A 22,500-nucleotide genomic window follows, 5' to 3' on the forward strand; every position below is an offset into this window, starting at 1 on the left:
TGCATCCATCTGGAGGGAAAGAAGCTCAAGGGTATAACAGACAGGAAAAAAATGGAAGCCATTCACTTTACACAGAAGTGCTGCCCCCACAGAAGAGAAGACAGAACAAGTTGGGCCTCCACCTTCAATCTGATGAACTCGCGCATCGTGTAGTATACCTAGCAGAGGAGGAGAGGATCTGGCACTTGGCAGACCACTGACCCCACCTACCTTTGCGATTCTCAGGCAGGCAGGCAGGCTGACTGTGAGTCCATGCATGGCAAAGTGGTTGCAGTACCGTTAGCTCTGCACCACTGGAAGTGTTTTGGTCCTATTGGAGGGGGAAAACTGAATTGTGCTGGTGTGCCTTGGGAGTTCGAGGTCCGGTACATGAGTGCCCCTAGTACACCCCTATCTTCTGGCCTGCTTTTATTACATGTAATGCTCCTGCTGGGGAGACCCCTGAGAGAGGGCACCGTGCCCCCTTCACCCCCTTGATCTGGCTCTGCTCTCCTCTTTGGAAACAAGTTCATTTTTTCCTATCTAGGCTCCACTGTTACTTAGACTAATAGGAGGACTAAAACAAAACCCCTTTTGCATCTGTATTAAAATGGGACTGAATGGACATGCTCAAAAATGATCAAATTGGCCTCCAAAATATGCTTGTGTGTGATGTAAGTAAGGAATGAAGGCTAGAAAAAGTTAAATGCTCATTTTGATGTTGAAATACGGTGACAGCTATAGACAAAATACCATCTAAGTACAGTATCTCTCAGCTGTAAAAACTAATAAGTGAATAGACCATAGGTTCTCAAACTCCCCAGGACCCCAAACAATACATGTTTTCCAGGTCTCCTCACAGTATCACTAGTGAAATAATTGGCTTCCCCTGAGGATCTTTTAAAAGTGTCAGTGAGCAATGAGTACACCTGTGCACCTGCTGGGTGATCTGGAAAACATGCAGTTTGGGATCCTGAGGACCAAGGGACTAATTCAGAGCCGCTTGCTATTTGTGAGCGCACGCTCTGAATCAGGGCGTGGAGTATTTATTTTTTCCTGTCCGCTCGGTAAGCTGTGGGTGCCCACCCACAGCTAGTGCGAGCGGGCAGGAGATGGTCGCGATTATCGCGACCATCGGCATTGCAAGGAGACCTTAAGGTAGGGTCTCAGCACTTGCAATGCCGAGTGGACTTCCAGCTCTAATAGAGCCGGAAGTCCACTACTGACTTCACAAGTGATGTCAGTAGGGACGCCCGCAAACGACAGGCATTCCTTCGGGAACGCCTCCGTTTGTTCAGCCAACCCCCTACCCGCCTACAAAATGGGGCGAGCTGTCGATCAACATCGACAGCTGCCCCGTTTTGCTGCGAGCTCCGGAGCGAGTGATAGTCTCACTAGCTACGGGGCGAGTGCACGGGGCCACCATCGACCCACTTGCGAGCGCAATGTGCTTGCGAGCGGGTCTTAATCAGGCCCCAATTTTGACAACCTCTGGTATAGACTATCCAATTAAGAATTTAACAGAAACTTAATAATGTAGCTACTGTATTTTCTCCACAAGAGGGAGACATCCTCACAGACATATGCAGTATAATAATTCCAAGCTCAAAGGTTTCTTTCATGCATGGTTAGCACAAATGTAATGCCAACAAGTTACCTGATATAATTTTATTGCTTTACGACCTAGTGCACTATGGGCCTGATTCACAGTTGTACTAATGCAACAATGGCCGGGACTTGTACTGAGACACCCACCTGAGCCATCGCAGCTGTCCACAACTGTGTATACACACGGGCGCAGATCATGCAAACATCGACTCCTTGAGTGGGTCTATAGTCACACAGAATGGCCGCCGTAACTGATATGCAAGAGCCCTGTTTCCTGCGTACGGGATCGCAGGCGCAGGATGTTACATGCCCTCAAAATTGTTGAGGCACGCCTGCGTTTTTAAATGACACTCTCCGTTGCCTCCCCCAAACATTCCCTGCCTCTCTATCACACTGCGAATAAAGACTTGCAGTGTGCAACTACGGTAATGTACCTATACGCATGCCCAGTGCAACTAAGATTCATGCGCAGTGGCAAAAAACACTTCGCTTGGGAACGCCTCCGTTTGTGAAGCCACCCCCGGCCACACCTACCAAACAGGGCGAGCTGTCACTCACCATCGACAGCTCGCCCCCTTTGGTGCGAGACCCGGAGCGACAGAGCACCCGTCGCTAGCCGGGTCTTGCGCATGCGCACGACGGAGCCGGCTCCGTCATGTGCATGCCCAGTGGGCAAACATCGAACCGGTTGCGAGCGCTCAGCTCATTGTTCATCTGGGACAAAGCACTTAGAGCTTGATTCATGTCTGTACGCAAATGCAATAGCAGTTGTGTCACTCACGGATTGCAATTGGGAAAATATGCTAATCACTCTCCCTATTGTCCAGTGCATAGAGACGTCCACTGAAAGTATCTCTCATCCGCCGCACATAATCGGAAACCTTGAACGCAGATCAGGCGGCCACCAGCCTTCTGAGTAGGTCTTACCTGTTGCAGACACAGCGGGTCTCCAGACACACAGAGGACTCTCCTGCTGCAAGGAAGAACGCAGAGGCTAATTTATGTGCACGGAGAAAACAGTGTGTAAACGGTCCTGTCACTCCTGTGTTTCTCTAGCCACCCCCATTTCCTCCGAAAAACGCTGACTACCTGTCGCTCACTTTGTGAATGAATCCTCTGTACTGATGCAACATAGTGTGGCTTATACGCATGCGCAATGGCTAATAATCGCTCAATCTGCATAAACATCGGCATCTGCGTAAAACATGAATCGGGCCCATGCTCTCCATCAGGCCAGCTTCCTTCTGACCAATGAGTGGTATCAAATAGAGATAGTCAATGGACGATGGTTTTACCGGTCTCCTCTCCGATGACAAGCCTCTTCACTCACACACAGCCTTGGTGGGACACCTGCTTGCCTACTTCGGCAGCAGCAGCATCTACAGTTGACATTTAGATGAATGATGAGCACAGTAACAATAAATAACCATACACGGTAAACACTGTAACAATGTGTTTACAGTGTATGGTAAACGCATTGTCTATGCCAGGTCCCCGGGGCACAAAACACCATATACTCCTCTCTGTGTGCATCTGTCCACCCTCTCCTCCCTGCAGATACCCAGTGTAAGTGACCACGGGCCCCAGCCTCTACTGCCTATGCTGCTTGAGCTGCTCAAGAAGCCGGGTGAGCTGAGTTTGGGTCTCTTCGGCCTGTCCAGCAGGTTCTCTCTCATCTCCCCCTTTTACTAATCGATCACTAAACACAAATGAGGCTCATTCCCTGGTGAGGGGTGAAAAGATGGGGATAGGTGAGGAGTTCCCTTCACTCCTCATACTTCCCCTGGAAGTGGTGGGGCACAGCTGACATGGGGCCTCTGTAATGGATACCCACATGAGTGTGCAATTGGGCCCTGAATGTGTGTCTAGGTGATAAGGAATATAGGCCCTCATTCAGAGCCGTTCGCTATTTGCGGTCGTTCGTTTAAAAAAAAGGGGTGGCTATTCAAATGAACCGTTCGCACTTTGCGGTCTATTCTCGCCTCTAAGTCTGAACGAGCGAGCAAAACTTGCGGTCGAAATTTTGAAAAATACGCCCCCTGGCCGCTCGCATCATACGTCATGTCCGCTATTTATTAGATTAATCGAGTACATCGAACAGCGTATGAACTGCTCGCTATTCTTGTGGTTGGTTTTTTCAACCGCTATTTTGCGAGTAGTTCTGACAAAAAAAACAACCAAGTGACGTGGTCGCTGACGCTGCTGTATTAATTATGCACACCCATAAAACGCCCGTTTTGACCTTTAAGCACGCCTGCGTTCTGAATTCCACTCCCCGTTTTCAAGCACCTTCCCCTGTTACCACCCACATACGCCTCCTCCTGTCACTCAAAATAGCAGACATTCGCTATTTTGCGAACAAACGATTTTCGGCCGCACTGACTGGTTCGCGCATGCGTATTACAATCCGTACGCATGCGCAGTTGTGCGAACATCGTTCAGTGCGAACGAGCGGCCGCTTGCGAGCGGCTTTGAATCAGGCCCATAGATCACCATTGCAGGGACAATATGAATGACTGAAAATGTTCTCTGTAAAGCGTATATGTATGTAGTCACAGAGCTATCAATGTCAGCTGGGTGACTACTACCCCAATGAGATCTCCAACAGGTAAGTTGTTGGGGTTTAGGGAGAAATTGGTATAGTTTATGGTAGGTAATACCAAGAATAAGGGGGTAAAGGGTTAATACTTTAATGGAGTCACTGATGTTCTATTGTATTACAGTATATGGTGGTCACTGATTCATTCTGCATTATATGGTAGTTTCTCATGCTTTCTATATTATATGGTGGGTGCTGATGCTCTCTGTATTGTTGAATGTTGGTAGGTATGTCCCACACATGCTTGCTCTGCACAACATAGGATAGCAGTGGTCAATGGTGAGTCAATTTTTCTGAGTGAAAAAGTTGGGGAATATGATTTCCTGTTGCAATCTGTTTTCTCCTGCGCAACGTTCGCCTGCGTTTTCTCCTGTTCAAAATCTCAAAATTCCCTGTTTTATTTTCTTGTCCATTTTTTTGAAGACATGTACATGCTTCCAAAGTTAAATTTAACCTGCTGATAATTATTCTGCTCTCTGGCTTGCTTTCTCCCCATTGATGCAGTTGACAAGAGCAGGTAGGGCTATTCATGGATCAGTTGGATTTATTCCCTTTCACCATGATGACTGCATATGCGCAGGATGACAAAGCTGGTCAGCGGACCCCAACCACCTTCTTCCCAGTCTGGGCAAGTTCACGGTGCATGAGCAGAAAGGTGGCAGTGGACTTTTTTTCTAACATAAAAAAAAATATAAAAAATAGATTTTTCCAGTTTTTACTAGTGCTATCACGGTGATCCCGAAAGGGTTTGTTTTTCCAAGATTTCAGGGTACACTGCTTATAGAGCATATGTTTTCTGTCATGTCCTACACTCAGCAGTAGCAGTTTTTTCTGTATGTGCTGCTCGTACCACACAGTCGGGAAGCCGGCGGACGCAATGCCGACCGCCGGCTTCCCGACTGCTAAATCCCAGCAAGGGTTAAATGACAGAAATCGAAATCTCGACGCCTGTCTTTTACCTACGCCGGGAGATGCCTTCGATCGGGATGCCAGGTGCGGACAGCCGCGGGGCGGAGGGTTAAGTTTGGGGCTCCCGGGGGGGACTTAGGGTTAGGCACCCCCCCGGGAGGTTAGGGTCAGGCCAGAGGAAGGGGGGTTAGAGTTAGGCACCCCCGGGGGGAGGTTAGGGTTAGGCACACCCCCGGGGGACTTAGGTTCAAATGTATAACACTATTCATTCTAATTAGGGAGTGGGTCACTTAGATGAGGGTTTTGCCAGAATTTGCTCACGAAGTGATCCACATGAAAAGTGACACTAGCAAGTACCAGTGATGGCGTGCAGGTGCCCTTCACCGGTGCGACGCAGAAGAATCCAGCAGCCAACTACTTTTGAGCACATGGTATAAACATACATCTTACATCTTTCCTTCAGTGCTACCTTTTAGCAGAGCCATGATATGAAATGTTGGTAGGTAGGACTGCAAGTGGCCAGGTTTCCTCCGCACATTTTGGAATATGGGGCCTGATTCAGCAAGGATCGCTAATGCTATCGCAGCTGCAATCGTGCATGCAGTTCTGCTGCGAAAGTATGCTAATAATTGCAATTGCAAAGCACTCGCACAGACAACATGCAGACGCCCTTTTCCCCTCTCGTACATCCATAATACATTGCAATCCAGCCAAAACATCGGTAACCTCGAAGTACATCGGAGCCACTCGCACATTTAAGGCAGGTCTGACCCTACCACTAAATTGCTAACTTTCCTGCACGCAATGAGAGTTCAAGCCGCATATACCATCGCAGTGGCTAATTTATGCACGTCCCTGCAACGGTGTTCAAATACACTGGCACGCCTGCGTTTCTCCGACCACCCCCATCACCACACCCAAACGGTATTTCCTATCAATAACTTTGCGATGGGTCTGCGTACACGCGCTGAGATGCATACATCGACCATCTGCATACACTTTAGCAGTTGCGATCCTTGCTGAATCAGGCCCATGGAACGAAAATTAAGTAGAAAGCTCATTCACTGACCTGGCCACTACGAGGTCACACCAACAAGCCAATAATCTCACCCTTTTATTACGTATGTCTCTATATTGGACGCTAGGGGCGGTGTGGGAATTAAGATAGCGCTTTCTTCTATTTTTGGCTCTTCGGGAACCCGTCGCTAGGCGGCTGAGCGGGCGGTTCATAACGTTCTTCTCAGTTGCTAAGGCAACGGCCGAAAACACAAGTGCCTGACGTCATCACCGGGTATCATATGCCGAGCGGCGGCGGCGGCAGCAACAAGAAAAACAAGTCCTCACTGACCGGTAACGTTCCCGGCGTGTGTGCCAGTGGGCGACTGTAGCTCCGTTCACAGCCTGCCACCACTAGCTTATAGGAGCCATGTGCGGCTGTAATTATATATACTCCCACCTTTGTACTTTCATGTTTTGAGAGCTAATGCCAGAGCAAGCACCCCACCAGGGCACCCACAGCCTACATTATTACACCTGTATAACATATAAGGGCATTGCCGGACATTTTAGCTTAGAGCACACTGTAGGTTAGACACTATTATTTACATTTGTTTGAAAATGCCAGAATAAAATGATTGGGGAAATAAGAGATGTTTTTTTTCTTATAATAAATGGAGAATAATGGCTTTGTATTTATGCGTTTAATATTAGACATTTTATGAAGGAATGGCAGGGGAGGGAACTTAGGCAGGGTTGCCAGCATGGCATTAGTTTAGATGAGTGTCTTAATTTAAAGTTAAGATTGTATCGACTCTTATATACATACAGTGCATCTGGAAAGTATTCACAACGGTTCACTTTTTCCAAAATGGAATAAATACATTTTTGGCCTCAAAATTCTACACACAATACCCCATAATGACAACGTGTAAAGTTTTTTTTTTTTTTTTGCAAATTTAATAATTAAAAAAAAAAACCCCTAAGAAATCACACGTACATAAGTATTCACAACCTTTGCTCAATACTTTGTTGATGCACCTTTGGCAGCAATAACAACCTCAAGTCTTTTTGAATATGATGCCACAAGCTTGGCACACCTATCTTTGGGCAGTTTTGCCCATTCCTCTTTGCAGCACCTCTCAAGCTCCATCAGGTTGGATGGGAAGCGTCGGTGCACAGACATTTTCAGATCTCTCCAGAGATGTTCAATCAGATTGAAGTCTGGGCTCTGGCTGGGCCACTCAAGGACATTCACAGAGTTGTCCTGAAGCCACTCCTTTGATATCTTGGCTGTGTGCTTAGGGTCGTTGTCCTGCTGAAAGATGAACCGTCGCCCCAGTCTGACGTAAAGAGCGCTCTGGAGCAGGTTTTCATCCAGAATGTCTCTGTACATTGCTGCATTTATCTTTCCCTCTATCCTGACTAGTCTCTCAGTTCCTCGTGCATTTTGGCAAACTCCAGGTGGGCTGCCATGTGCTTTTTACTAAGGAGTGGCTTCCGTCTGGCCACTCCAATATACAGGCCTGATTGGTGGATTGCTGCAGAGATGGTTGTCCTTCTGGAAGGTTCTCCTCTCTCCCCAGAGGAATGCTGTAGCTCTGTCAGAGTGACCATCGGGTTCTTGGTCACCTCCCTGACTAGGGCCCTTCTCCCCCGATCACTCAGTTTAGCCGGCCAACTCTAGGAAGAGTCCTGGTGGTTCCAAACTTCTTCCACTTACGGACGATGGAGGCCATTGTGCTCATTGGGACCTTCCCCAGATTTGTGCCTCAAGACAATCCTGTCTCAGAGGTCTACAGACAATTCCTTGGACTTCATGCTTGGCTTGTGCTGTGACATGCACTGTCAAGTGTGGGACCTTATATAGACAGGTGTAATGCCTTTCAAAATCATGTCCAATCAACTGAATTTACCACAAGTGGACTCCAATTAAGCTGTAGGAACATCTCAAGGATGATCAGTGGAAACAGGATGCACCTGAGCTCAAGTTTGAGCTTCATGGCAAAGGCCGTGGATACTTATGTACATGTGATTTCTTAGTGTTTTTTTTTTGTTTGTTTTTTTATTAAATTTGCAAAAATCTCAAAAAAACACTTTTTACACATTGTCATTATGGGGTATTGTGTGTAGAATTTTGAGGACAAAAATACATTTAATCCATTTTGGAGTAAGGCTGTAACATAACAAAATGTGGAAAAAGTGAAGTGTTGTGAATACTTTCCGGATGCACTGTAAGTACCTGTACCTTTTGCATATTTAATGCCAAAACTATCTAATACTTGTTATTTATTAATTTTAGACTATGGCATAAATTGTAAAGCAGCAATTTAGCCTGATCAAAGTTGCGTGAAGAGCACAATGGATGAAATACCAATAAAGGTGGCAGTGAGAATTCGTCCTCTACTGTCCAAAGAGATTCTTCATAACCACCAAGTATGTGTGAGACCTGTCCCCAATACACAGCAGATCATCATTGGGAAAGACAGAGTCTTCACATTTGACTATGTCTTTGGAAAAATATCTTCTCAGGATGATGTTTACAGCTCCTGCATCAAACCACTTTTGGTGTCATTGATTGAAGGATACAATGCCACAGTGTTTGCCTATGGACAGACTGGTTCTGGCAAGACCTATACAATCGGAGGCGGCAATGTCGGTATGTTAAAAGAGCTTCTGTTGTTGTTTGACATTGGTTACGTTATTTTCCTGGCTATGTCAGTCACTTTTTTTTTTTTCTTTGTTAAAAGATAGTGTAGGGAAGAATGCAGGTACAGGTGCAGGGTTCTGTTATTAAGTGCGATTACTTTTATTCAGGTTAACAGAATTCTGCACAAAAGATAAGTAGAGCTTTGCGCTGATCATTTTGCAATCTCCCATTATACTATAAAATATTCTGGGAGAAATATAATTAATCACCTAAGTCCGAGTCTACTTTTTCTAAAATTCACCTTCTTGGTTTTAATACACAGGTTCTCAAACTTGGTCCTCTGGACCCCAAACAGTGCATGTTTTCCAGGTCTCCTCACAGAATCACAAGTGAAATAATTAGCTCCACCTGTGGATCTTTTAAAATGTGTCAGTGAGTAATGAATACACCTGTGCACCTGCTGGATGACCCGGAAAACATGACTTATGTGGGGTCCTGAGGACTGAGTTTGAGAACCACTGTTTAATAAGATAGACACAATCACACATGTACAGTTCTCTCTCTCCATGACAGGTAAGCACAATGTACTTCACTTTACTACATTTTATGTTGAATTTCACACTAACAAACTTAAACTTAGGGGTGCCGTGAAAACAATGCTGATGCGCTAGGGTGCTGTGATTCCAAAAAGTTTGGGAACCACTGCCCTAGACACTTTCTCTGAAGAGAAATGCTTCAAAACATATTCACTCCATTATTCCTCACCCTCTCTAATGCCACCCTCGCCATAACACTAGTGTTATGGGATGGTAGTATAAAGATGGAGAACTCTGTCTTAGGTCCGTATTCAATTTGAAGCGTTAAGTCCGGATCCTCATTAAGTTTCTGCCGATGACGTCATTATCACCTGTTTTGGTTTTACCCCCTATTCAATTTGAAAGGCTTTCCACCTAGGCGGAAAGTCAATGCAATGTAATAGGCGGTAAAGTATCGCCTATGAATGGCAGGCGGAAAAAAAGTGCAGAATTGGGGTTTTGGGGTGCAACGTTGCAGGAACCCCTGTGCAGCCTTCAGACAGTCCCCCAAAGGTAATCTGTGTAAAAAAAAAAAAACTTAAGGACACCCCAAAAATTGACATTGAAAAAGGGGGCGTATAAAAAAAAATGTTGGGGTACAAATTTAAAAACTAGCCAACTTTACTCTGGGGGGGGTCACCAAGTGTGCCCCAAGTGTTTTTTTGATTGCAGGTGTTTGCGGCAGGTGGATTTTTCACAATTTTTTCAACTTCACTTTTTCAACTTTAAATATGCTGACCCCCATTTTCAAGTACCCTAAACTTGCTGGGATAACTTATTTTCTGGAAAAAATACTCCTAAATACTATTCTGCATCAGGTATAGAAAAACGCTATTTAGCAGCTATTGAGCCCATTTAAAAACACCAAATACCTTCAGCAAGCCAAACCGGGGGGTACCATAGTGAACCCCCATGTCAGAGCATCATTTGGGGGGTGACAGGCTGATTTCCCCAAAATGACAGTACTTTCCGCTTGTTACTTTGAAATTGAATACGGGGTAAAGCATGGACAGCCGCGATACTTTACCGCCTACAAAACAGGCGAAGTCGGCGTTAAGTCCGGGCCGCGTTAACAACCCGGCTCGGCTCAAATTGAATACGGCTCATAGAATATTAGCACTACTGATGGCAATATAATTTTAGCTACATTTAAGAAGAAAATATCAATATGTGTTAGAGGACCTGTCTCGTTTAAAACTCCAAATTGAAATTCTGCAGATATGAACCATGGATGCAAATCCATAGTTCACTGTAAACCTGATATTCCACTGTAGCTCTGGTAACAAGTAAAGTAAAATCTCTCCCGCTGCACTACAGTCAGCTGAAGCTCCTTCCACTTCTTTAGGACATTGTCCGGAAGAGACATGACAATTGAGAATGCAGTCATCTAAGTTATTGTGACATTACTGACTCTGCTTCTGTGTATAGATCCATCAGTCTGCACAATGCATTGATGTACACCAACACTGTGACTTAAAAGTCTGCCCACTTAGCTAGTGTTCCTTATACCTAATGCGGCAACACGTCTACAGGCTGGTGTGTGTGGTTTTTGTTTTAATGGTTCCATTCAGACTTGGGTTTCTTATGTCTGTATCTTTTGTTTCCTATACCTCCCTCCCTCTTGTATTACTTTACATGAAAACAAAAGGTATGTCTGTGTGTTGGCCTTTCTCTTTTACTCAATGTCGTGTGGATAGAATTTTACCTTTAAACCATCTGTCACAGATTTTCTCCTTTGACAAATCCTTAGCTATTTTTGTGACCCATGTTTCATAATACATTTACATTCTAGTATTTTTAACCTTGTTATAATGTAGCTGCTATTCTTGCATTACTGTACGGCATTGGTTGTAATAGTGATACTATAATTTTGTAGATAGGAATATCATGTTCTCCCTTGCATAATAAAGAATAACCTGGTCTTGTTCTAGATGATAAATAAATTACTTCTATATTGTGAGTTATTTGTGTGGCTGCTACACTTCTTAGGGCTGAGAAATGCAAGTGCCTTTAATCTGTTTTAAACAATTTTCACCCCAAAATGATCATCTGTGTGCAAAGGGTTTTTCTAAACCAATTGCCTTTCAGCATTATTGATCCATCTTTTTTTTGGTGCTGTCTGTTCTCAAAAGACCAAAATAAAGTACTTCTTAGCTGTAGGAAAGGTTTTCAGACTCAGGGACTTATATAATAGGGTGCGATCTGGTGCCGCTATGGAAACTCCTGGGGAGTCCCCGCAGTGGCACCAGATTACATCCTATTACATAAGACCCCCAAACTTTTGGTGGAGAGTATTCAAAACTGAGTGTACGGGATACGGGAGTTGTACACATTTCAGTTGCATGGGAGCGATGCAGAGTCGATCGCATCTTCACTTACTACTGGAGAGGCGTATCTGGGCTGTAATGGTGCGTTCAGAGTTGGACATGAGCATAAATATACCTATTTCTAGGATTATCTTTAGCGCCAGGTATAGGCCGGTGCAAGTGTACACATGATGATTCTAGTTCCAAAACCAAGAGTACAGATAGGGGGTGGGCTCACAGCAAGATTTGTGTCACAGGCGAATATACACAATTTATTCAGTGCATGCAGTAGGGGAGCACTTACGCTGAATTTCTGTCTAGCTCAGCATCAGACATTTAGAGGCTTAAGGCTCTATGGGCGATATATCTCAAGCTTTCTAAAGAGTGGGCACATGGAGAAGTTACCCTTAGCAACCAATCAGCTTCTTCACGTACCCGCTAGGCTGTTTTAGCGGGGCGCCGCACCCTGCCCAATTTCAAAAGGGCAGTGTGTGCCCTGCCGTTTTGGCGGTGCCCATCTAAGACAACATGCCAGGTGCCGTCCCTACCGGCAGGCAGTGTCCCGCGGGTAGGAAAAATTGTGGTGCAGCGATCACCACTGGTGAATAGATGACGTGCGCATACCCCCAAGAGTGGTGAAAAGAGGGGCGCGTCTTAAAGACATGCTCCCTTTTCTCGGGGCCATACCCCCTTTTCGAGCACGCTAGAGTGCCCTTTCTATGGTCCGGCGCCCTGCCCCAAGCTCATTGGTTGCTATGGGCAGCTTGTCCACTTCTCCACTCTTTAGGAGTCTTGATACATCTCCCCCTATGTTTTAAAGTACTTAGAGCCCCTACAACACCACATTGCTATGTATTTGGAGCAGAGTGATACAATTGTCAGAAATGTATTATATATATATATATATATATCAGAAATATATTATATACAATGCTGCTCTGATTAAAAATAAATAAAACAGAGCTGAATTCATCCGAGTGGCAGGTGATTTGGTGCATGGAAGAGCTGCTCACATGGCACACTGTAATAATCTCATTTATTTGAGCTGTGGATCTGCTCAGACTACTCCTCCCCGCACTCCTTCCACCCCCAGGTGGACAGCTACACAAAGTGGCATAGAGGAACACAGGGATCTATGTCCTAAAGTAGTGGTTCCAAAACTGGGTGCCACGGGCACTTGTAAGGGTGTCAAGGGCTTGTGGTCCAGGACCAAATAAAATTTATGGCCAGTGTGACTGGCTGCCACCTATGTTGGTTTTGCCTATCATAAAATCTGTGGACAAACAGGTCAACCCTGTCCACCAGCACAGAACAGGATGACAAGTAAGCACAATTTACTTAGTTTAATCATCTTTGCTGACTTCTCAGTAAGAACCTTTTGGCCTAGGGGTGGCGTGAAGCAAAATCTGACACTCTAGGGTGCCTAAGGAAAATAGGTAACAAACAGTTGGTATGCACCACTCTTTCCTTCCATATTTGCTTTAGTACATAGAACCCTCAGTTTTGCAGCATAAATTGTGCATGGTTCCCTACTAACAGAAATATAGGATTTGGAGACAGAGTAGACCTACTTGGTCCATCTAGTTAGAAAGGGGAATTTAGTTAAATAAAAATAACTATTTCCTATATGTGTATCCCATGTATTTTCAAAAACTCATCTATTGTTCTTGTCACATCTTCGTGGAGAATGACCAATTTAACAATTGTGTTCTGTAGAGAAAAAAAAAAGTTGTTTTTTTTTTTTTAACGAGAACCTGTAATCCATATTCTATAGATGCTTTTTATGCTCTTATTACATTGTGCTTTGTGCATTATGGTATTTACCTCCCAAAAATGTGGGGTTTATGCTGTCTGTATGATCTTTGCTGTGAGCTATAGAGCACAGCATATGGGGTTGATGTGTCAACCAGTAAAAAGAGTGGAGTAGTAGCCCATAGCAACCAATAAGCTTCTACGTATCATTTTATACAATGTACTTGATAAATACTACCTTGCAGCTGAGTTGGTTGCTATGGACAACTTCTCCACTCTTTCCACTGCTTGATACATCAATCTTAGTTCAGAGTGGGGCTGCCAGCTGAGAGTGCTGTGTAATGTGCTCTGTCCTGTGTCCTGTGTGAAGTGGTGCACAGGAAAACCCCATTATGTGCATAGGGCCAGATTTAGACTTGTACGCAAACCTAATGGTTTGCATACAAGTGCGATGGTGGTGGACTGCACATGAGCCGGGGCCACAGTGCTCATTACTCCAATGCTGCAACCTGATTGACAGGCTACAGCTGTTGGAAGCCGGGGAATGGGCAACAACGAGGACCATTTCCCAAAACAGAGGCATGTCGCCTCCTGTTTGTGGGAGTACCAAGGACAGGCTCTTTGTCTTTCGAAACAGATTTCCTGGACCCAGCAGAGGAGTTCCATTGCCCATTCTGAGTAAGCCTAGACTTATTCTGAAGGGGGATAACTACGGCGTCACAGCTGATGCTCGTGATGGTGATCTGATTCTGTGTCTTCGGACGCAATACTCAGCGGTTTTTTGTTTTTCCTCAGACACCACCTGCGGCATTATGATGATTATATGACATTTATGATTTGATTTAACCTTGTTTCAGTTATCAGGCAAGGATGTCCCGATACCTTACTGATCTTGTGGACTTGGTTTGAAGAACTTGTGATTAGTATGTATCTTCAATGGCTACAATTTCTGTTACACAACAAATCTGCTATATTAGCCAGGTGAAGGCAGCCTTATTAAAATCCTTTGTAGTGTAGTGTAGTGTAAGCATTGTTACATGTATCACCAGAGATTGCATGCTAGGCAGTCGTTTGCAACCATATATTTGTTGATTCTGTTTTAAACAGTTATTTAACCCTTGCTATCTATATATACTAGAGGACTGGAAAAACACTAATGTGGTCCCACTGCACAAAAGTGGAAGCAAGGAAGAGGCAAGTAACTACTGACCAGTGAGCCTTACATCAGTAGTAGGGAAAATAATGGAAACACTGTTAAAGGAAAGAGTTGTGGAATATCTTAAATCCAGCTGTTTACAGAATCCCAATCAGCATGGGTTTACTGGAGGGGAGATCATGCCAAACAAATCTTACTGACTTTTTTTGACTGGGTGACTAAAGTAATAGATTAAGGGGGGGCGTAGATGTAGTTTATCTAGCCTTAGTTTGGCTTTTGACACAGTCCCACATTGCAGACTACTAAATAAACTCAAAAGTGTGAGATTAGATTCTAAAATGGTTGATTGTATAAGAACTTTGTTGCAGGATAGGAAACAGAGTTGTAGTAAATAAAGTGTATTCACAGGATTGAAAGGTCACCAGTGGAGTACCCCGGGAGTCTGTACTTGGACCAGTGCTTTTTAATATCTTTGTTGGTGACATTGCAAACAGTATTAAAGGGAAATTATGCCTTTTTGCAGATGACACAAATATAGGTAACAGGGTAGACACACCAGGAGGGGTAAACCAAATGATTGAGGACATAGCTAGACTAGAGGAATGGTCAAATATGTGGCAACTACAGTTTAATGCTAAAAAATGCAAAATCATGCACTTGAGTCTCAAAAACCCAAAGGCTGAATACAGTATCATGGGTGCCATAATGGAAACTACAGAGGAGGAAAGGGATTTAGGAGTCACTATTTCAGATGCCCTGAAAGCAGGGAAGCAATGTAACAAAGCAATGAGAAAGGCAAGTCAGCGGCTTGGTTGCATAGGGAAAGGAATCCGTAGCAGGAAGAAAGTAGTAATAATGCACTGTATAGGTCATTGGTATGGCCTCATCTAGAATACTGTGTTCAGTTCTGGAGGCCATATCTCCAAAACGATACAAATACATTAGAGACTGTACAAAGAAGGGCAACTAAAACGGTGAATGGCTTACAACACAAAACTTACAAGGATAGACTGAAGGAGCTTCATATGTATAGTTTGGAGCAGAGAAGGGAAAGAGGGGACATGATATAAACTCAAATATATTTAGGGTTTTAACAAGGTACAAGAGGGAGACATTCTTCAAAAGAAGAGAAGTACTAGAAAACGAGGACATGCACTGAAATTGGAGGGAGGTACAGTACTGCAAAAGTTTTAGGCAGGTGTGGAAAAAATGCTGCAAAGTAAGAGTGCTTTCAAAAATAGAAGTGTTTATAGTTTATTTTTATCAAATAACAAAATGCAAAGTGAATGAACAGAAGAGAAATCTAAATCAAATCAATATTTGGTGTGACCATCCTTTCAAAACAGCCTCAATTCTTCTAGGTACACTTGCACACAGATTTTGAATGGTCTCAGCAGGGAGGTTGTTCCAAACATCTTTGAGAACTAACCACAGATCTTCTCTCGATGTAGGCTTGCCCGAATCCTTTTGTCTCATCATGTAATCCAGTGGTTCACCAAAGTCACTGGGGAGCCACGGCTGGAGGGGGATGCAGGTGTCGTTTTTTTTTTTTTTTTCCCCATACATCATGTATGGAGCCGGAGGCAGGGAGGGAGGCAGCGGTTAGGCGCTGTCACTAGAGTGCCGGAGGGAAGCTGCTGCCTTTTTTTTAGTACCTTGCAATTGGAGCCGGAGTGAAGGCCTATGGTTAGATTTGATCACACGTGAGCCGCAGTGAGCTGGGCTGCCTGTGTTGATGCTGCGGCTGGAGGATCTGAGGAGCTGAAGGACCGCCCGCGGTGCTGGATCTCTATAGGACAGGTAAGTAAAGTTGGCTCTTGTGGAAAGAATAGGAGAGGGGAGGGGGGGATGGATATGACCTGCACTGGTATAAGTACTTTCTGTATACTGTAGGGAGGGGGCCCACATAGGGGACTATAGGAGGGTGGGGATGGCTTCAATGAAACACAAGGAGACACGTGGTGGGGGCTGCACAGGGAGAAACATGGAGGGTGCTACTAAGGGAGACACATGGAGGGTGCTACTAAGGGAGACACATGGAGGGTGCTACTAAGGGAGACACATGAAGGGGGCTGCACAGGGAGACACATGGAGGGGGATACTAAGGGAGACACATGGAGGGGGCTGCACAGGGAGACACATGGAAGGCGATACTAAGGGAGACGCATGGAGGGGGCTGCACAGGGAGACACATGGAGTGGAAACTAAAGATGGGGGGCAGATATTACCTGCGCTGGTATAAGTACTGTCTGTATACTGTATTGAGGGGGCCCACATAGGGAACTATAGGGAGGTGGGGATGGCTGCAATGGGAGACACATGGAGGGGGCTGCACAGGGAGACACATGGAGGGGGGTGCAATGAGAGACACATGGAGGAGGACACATTTTGTTGCATATTGTTTTTATTTTGTTCTTATTCCTGTCAATGAGTGCTGTAAATTGTTTGTTGAAAGAATTATAATTGAAAAAAATATATATATAAATAATTTTTCCTTGGATTTATGTGTATTATTTTTGCAAACAAGTTAAGTATTTCTGTCCTGACGTAAATATTAATTACGTTATTTTGACCCATTCACTGTAAAAGAGGGCCTAGTCGGTAATTATTTTGGCTTGGGGTGCCTTGAAAAAAATCATGGAGACCCTAAGAGTGCCTTGAACTGAAAAAGTTTGGTAACCACTGATGTAATCCCAGACAGACTCGATGATGTTGACATACTGCCTTCTGTTACAGCCAAATATTTACAATTTTGACTCATCAGTCCAGAGCACCTGCTGCCATTTTTCTGCACCCCAGTTCCTATGTTTTCATGCATAGTTGAGTCGCTTGGCCTTGTTTCCACGTCATAGGTATGGCTTTTGGCCGCAATTCTTCCAAGAAGACCACTTCTGGCCAGACTTCTCCAAACAGTAGATGGGTGTACCTGGGTCCCACTGGTTTCTGCCAGTTCTGAGCCGAAGGGCTGGAGAGCGGTACAATAATAAGTGTCTGCAGGCAACAGTGAAGCATGGTGGAGATTCCTTGCAAGTTTTGGGCTGCATTTAACCACATGGAGTTGGGGATTTAGTCAGAATTAATGGTGTCGTCAATGCTGAGAAATACAGGCAGGTACATTTTCATCATGCAATACCTCTGGGAGGCGTCCTGATGGTATTGCAAACATACAGCCAGTGTCATTAAGAACTATCTTCAGCGTAATGAAGAACAAGGAGTCCTGGAAGTAATGATATGGCCCCCACAGAGCCCTGATCTCAACATCATCGAGTCTGTCTGGGATTACATGAAGAGACAGAAGGATTTGAGCAGGCCGGCATCCACGGAAGATCTGTGGTTAGTTCTCCAAGATGTTTGGAACAACCTCCCTGCCGAGTTCCTTCAAAAACTGTGTGCAAGTGTACCTTGAAGAATTGATGCTGTTTTGAAGGCAAAGAGTGGTCACACCAAATATTGATTTTGATTTAGATTTTTCTTCTGTTCTTTCACTTTGCATTTTGTTAATTGATAAAAATAAACTATTAGCACTTCTATTATTGAAAGCACTCTTACTTTGCAACATTTATTCCACACGTGCCTAAAACTTGTGCACAGTACTGTAGGTTCAAGAGAAATTTGAGGAAAAATTATTTCACAGAAAGGGTAGTGGATAAGTGGAATAGCCTCCCATCAGATGTGGTAGAGGCTAAGACAGTAGAGCAATGTAAACATGCTTGGGATAGGCACAAGAATATCCTTACAAAGAACTAAGGGTCAAATAGGGTTAAGGTTTCCAAAAGGTAAAAAAAATGGCAGACTTGGTGCGTATCTATAATGGGTGCAGGGTGTGTAGTGCACACGGGCCCCTGGTTCCAGGAGGGCCCACATCACACACCCTGCACCCATACTTTCTAATACTTACCTTTCCGAAGTCCCACGTCGGCTAGAGAGGTTCTACACAGAACGCATGGAAAATGGCCCCAGCGACCATTTTCCCAGCATTCTGCGCATGCACAGTATGGAAACTGCCGGGAAAAGGACGCAGTGTCCTGCGCATGCGTAGTAGACTCCGGGCAGAGACTACTGCTCAGAGTTTACTGAACCTGTGACTGTGCCGTGGCCACCAGAGAGAAAGAGGAGGGGCCCCGGACGGTAAGTGAACACGGGCCCCCTCTATAAATACGCCCATGGGCAGACTAGAGGGGCCAAGTGGTTCTTATCTGCCGTCAAATGCTGTTTCTATGTTATACTGCTGTGTAGTGTAAGCAACATTAATGAGAATATTCAGAGGTTCCACGTGAACTGATTAGCTGCTGTACAGAATGCAATTTACGGACAATTTGTCCTTAATCCTCATGCATGGCTGTAAATATTTAGAGCCCTATTTATCAAGGCGTTTTTGCATAAAATTATGCAGATACTAGTTTCTGCATAATTTTATGTATTAATAGTCTAATGCAGGAGTTTTCACAGATAACTGTTGCATAAGGCTAACTATCGGTGCATATCGCAGTCCCCATTATTATCAATTCAACTACGATCTCACTCCTATAGGTGTTTTATAATATATGTATGTAGATAAAATCTGTTCTTAAAATATTTCTGTCTAGTAATAAATTTACTAAATTCTTTCCTTGTTTTTGTGATTGCCATTATTAGTGGGTAACAGAACCCACTGTGAGAGCTGCAGTTTAGAATTTAAGGTGACTATAACCATACACCAGCGCACCACTTTTATATATTCCTTCCTTTACAATCTGACTCCTATGTACCAAACTCCGAAAAGCTTTGCTTTTGTAATTTTTACCCTACTGATTTATGCCATTCTCAGATGGTGTAAATCACTTTATGTTTATTGAGGAATTCTGAAATGAGAGGGATCTTCTGCTCCCTCTCCTGTAGTCTCAGGTCGGCTACAGAATCTGAAACTGGACCTGATTCAGCACGGATCACAATTGCAACTATGTACGCAGATCGAGCAATTGTTAGCCACTGTGCATGCGTATGAACCGCACGTGTGCAGCGATCATTCTGCGATTACTCACACAGGAATCCATCACAGAGTGAGTGACAGGTCGTGAGCGTTTGGGGGTCGTGGTGTGGGAGTGGTCGGAGAAACGCAGACGTGCCTGTCCGTTTGAACGCCGTTGCATGGGCGTGCATAAATTAGCCACTGCGATTGCATGCGCAGCTTCAGAGCCTTCTGCGTTTGATGAGACTTGCCATTTCTGTGATGTAATAGTGCATGGCGGGCCAATATGCTTTGATGTTACCGATTTATATGCAGGACTGCAAGATATCACGAATGTGAGAAAGCAGTAGTGGGCGTCTCTTTGCTGGCAGCGCTGTGGCAGGCATAAGCATATTTTTGCAGCTGCATTGCGTGTGATTACACAGCTGCGATCGCGCAGTGTCAGATTCCCAGGAGAAGTCTTTAAAAAATGTGAAAGACTCCGCTTATATGCCGGGTATGTAACTCTCAGTGACGGAGGATATTGCTATCTCTGTCCTAGCGAGTTCACTTTAGTACATAGCGGGGGATAATCATGTAAATAATTATTATCCCCACTGCGATGTACATTGAAAAAAATTGCGGCACTCCCACGATTCTTTGTTTATAGGCCCTTTAACCCTTACTAAGCAGAAATATAATTTAGTGTGAAAAAAGAGATGATGTCTTTTTATCTGGCATCAAATAAGGGAGCAAGTTCCCCACTTCATGGCCTCGCCTTCTGTTAGATCCATTTTCTTTGTCACTCGATGCTAACATTCCCCTTGACTTTCTCTTTCCTCCCACAAATACTGTTTATAATACCCTTCTGTAGCGTTAGAACCTAATAAGACCTAATTGTTAGACCACAACTGAAATATGTAACAAAAACAAAAAGACAATATTGTGTTAACCGACCTTCTGTTATGAGGTTAATTGTTGTTTTCTTAACTGCTATTCCCTTCCCATTTCATGGCTGAAAATTGCAATAAAATTAATTTTAAAATAAATGTTTATAATAATAATACTACTTCCTATTTCTGAATAACCACATGAATCAATTTGGTGCATTGACACAGTACATGAACAGGCATTATAAGCAACCAATCATTGTAAGCAACCAATACTCTTATTGTGGGCATTTAACAAGCCATTTTATCTAATAATGTAATGTTCTGCCCCTTTTGAAGAGAAACCGCAGTAAGTGCTTTCTCCAATTTATTTATGGGCCTATATTACATACTTGGTGAATACACTGCTGCTAGTCTCATGACTGCGGAGGGTGAGTAATACATGTCTTATTTAACAAGTAGTTGAGAAACATTTTATTTTTTCCATATGTTCTCCCATTTAGTTTAGTCGTCACAGTAATGTCACTTAACTAAACTTGTATGTGAAATGGTAGTAAAATGTGATCCTTCACTGAAGTGAAAACCCCTAATGGGTGATAGGTCACTTTCTCGGCTGACCTCAGTGTTTATTTTATTTTGCCCTTTTTATATGCAGGGATCCATTTTTTTTAATTTGTCATTGGCCTCATATATTTCATTTATTCTATTTTCCTAACTGAATAAGTAGTAAACATTTGCAAACGTCTAGGACTAGATCTACAGAGCAGCCTCCGCTTCTCGCCGGGTTGGAGTAGAAAATTTAAAGTGGCACTAACATTCAGTATAAAGCACTGAATGTTAAAGCAGCAGTCTTTACAATGAATTTTAGTACTTCTTTAAAATTTCAGCTCCAACCGCCGAGAAGTTCCGGGTTTCATAAATATAGCCCCTATTTTATGTTTTCATTTTTCTTTGCTTTGGATAACATATGTTACTATTTTGTATGTTTTGTATGCTTTAAGATTTTAAATTTTATATTTACTTTCTTCTTCAGGGTCCATAGGGTCCACAGGATCTACCTTGGGGTATGTAGTTGGAGAGATCCATTGCACCAAACAGCTACAGATTTAAAGCTCCCAGCATGCACTGGTCCACCTGCCTATATAACCTGCCTCCAGCCAGAGGCATTCAGTTTTTTCATTTGGTGCGCGGCAAGTATCCAGACGCACCTGTTTAACAGTGGGACTGTCTAGGCAGTCGCAGGCATTTTCTTTTATGATTTACCTTAGTTTTTTGAACTTCTGAGTTGAGCGGTACTAGCGCCGAATACGACGCAGGTACTGCGACTCCATCTACCTCCGCCGATGCTGAAACGCCAGTACCGCTATATGCCCTGGGGATTTCAGCGGACCTCAGCGAGGCTTAGCTAGCGGCGTCGCTGGAGTCCGGACTGCGATCGGTTTCACGGAGATGGCAGGTATGCGATTCCTCGTGAAGGGAATCGTGCGTGATGCAGTCCAGACCTCTGGTGTAGGAGACGCACCAGAGGCGGCTGTGGGTGAAGGCCTCGTGTAACGTGTACTCACTAAGGCGGCCGGGGCCATATCGTCTGTCGCCGGGGATGGGTAGTAGACGCACTAGAGCGCACTAGTTAGCGTCTACTACTGTGAGGCCAGCGTACCCGTGCTGTCAAAATCGCAGCTTAGGGGAAATAGGCGCTCCTCCGGCAGCTCTTTCCCCGACCCAGACGCATCTTCCAGTTACGGACTCCCGCCTCTGGGTTGCTACTTCTGACCACCTCGTGTGTGAGATGCTCGCAGTTGTGCGTACTGCTGCAGGCTTGTTGTCTCAGAGGTCTGGTCTGTCTCCCTGTATACCTCTCCCCTGGGTCTGGTATATAGCGCTCTATATCCTGCCTATACCCCGGCGGTGCTTGTCAGTTGATTCCGAGTCAATTTGCAACAGCAATGTTTGTATTTATGCATTGTATGTGACTTTCATGCTAGCTGCTATATATATATATATATATATATATATATATCTCTTTTGTTTCCAAACTGTCAGTTATATCTATCACTGTGTGTCTCCTCATCTCTCTGAAAAGGTGTTTGGGGTTTTTCATATGTGAAGTGGGTCACATTGCATTTATACTGTACACCTTATACCGATCACAC

General features: G+C 44.3%; 1 protein-coding gene across 1 annotated transcript in view; it reads left to right on the forward strand.

The window, feature by feature from the left end:
* Positions 1-6,355: 6,355 nt before the first annotated feature.
* The window catches only part of KIF27 (kinesin family member 27), a 62,164-nt gene continuing 46,019 nt past the window's right edge, over positions 6,356-22,500 (forward strand). The window contains exons 1-2 of the mRNA XM_088470106.1: positions 6,356-6,445; positions 8,394-8,750. Coding sequence (XP_088326232.1) covers positions 8,453-8,750 — 298 coding nt within the window. The 5' untranslated portion in view covers positions 6,356-6,445; positions 8,394-8,452. The remainder of the gene's footprint in view (positions 6,446-8,393; positions 8,751-22,500) is intronic.

Source organism: Taudactylus pleione, unplaced genomic scaffold (assembly GCF_031769625.1).
Source record: "Taudactylus pleione unplaced genomic scaffold, aTauple2 ptg000095l, whole genome shotgun sequence".
Classification (NCBI taxonomy): Eukaryota; Metazoa; Chordata; class Amphibia; order Anura; family Myobatrachidae; genus Taudactylus; species Taudactylus pleione.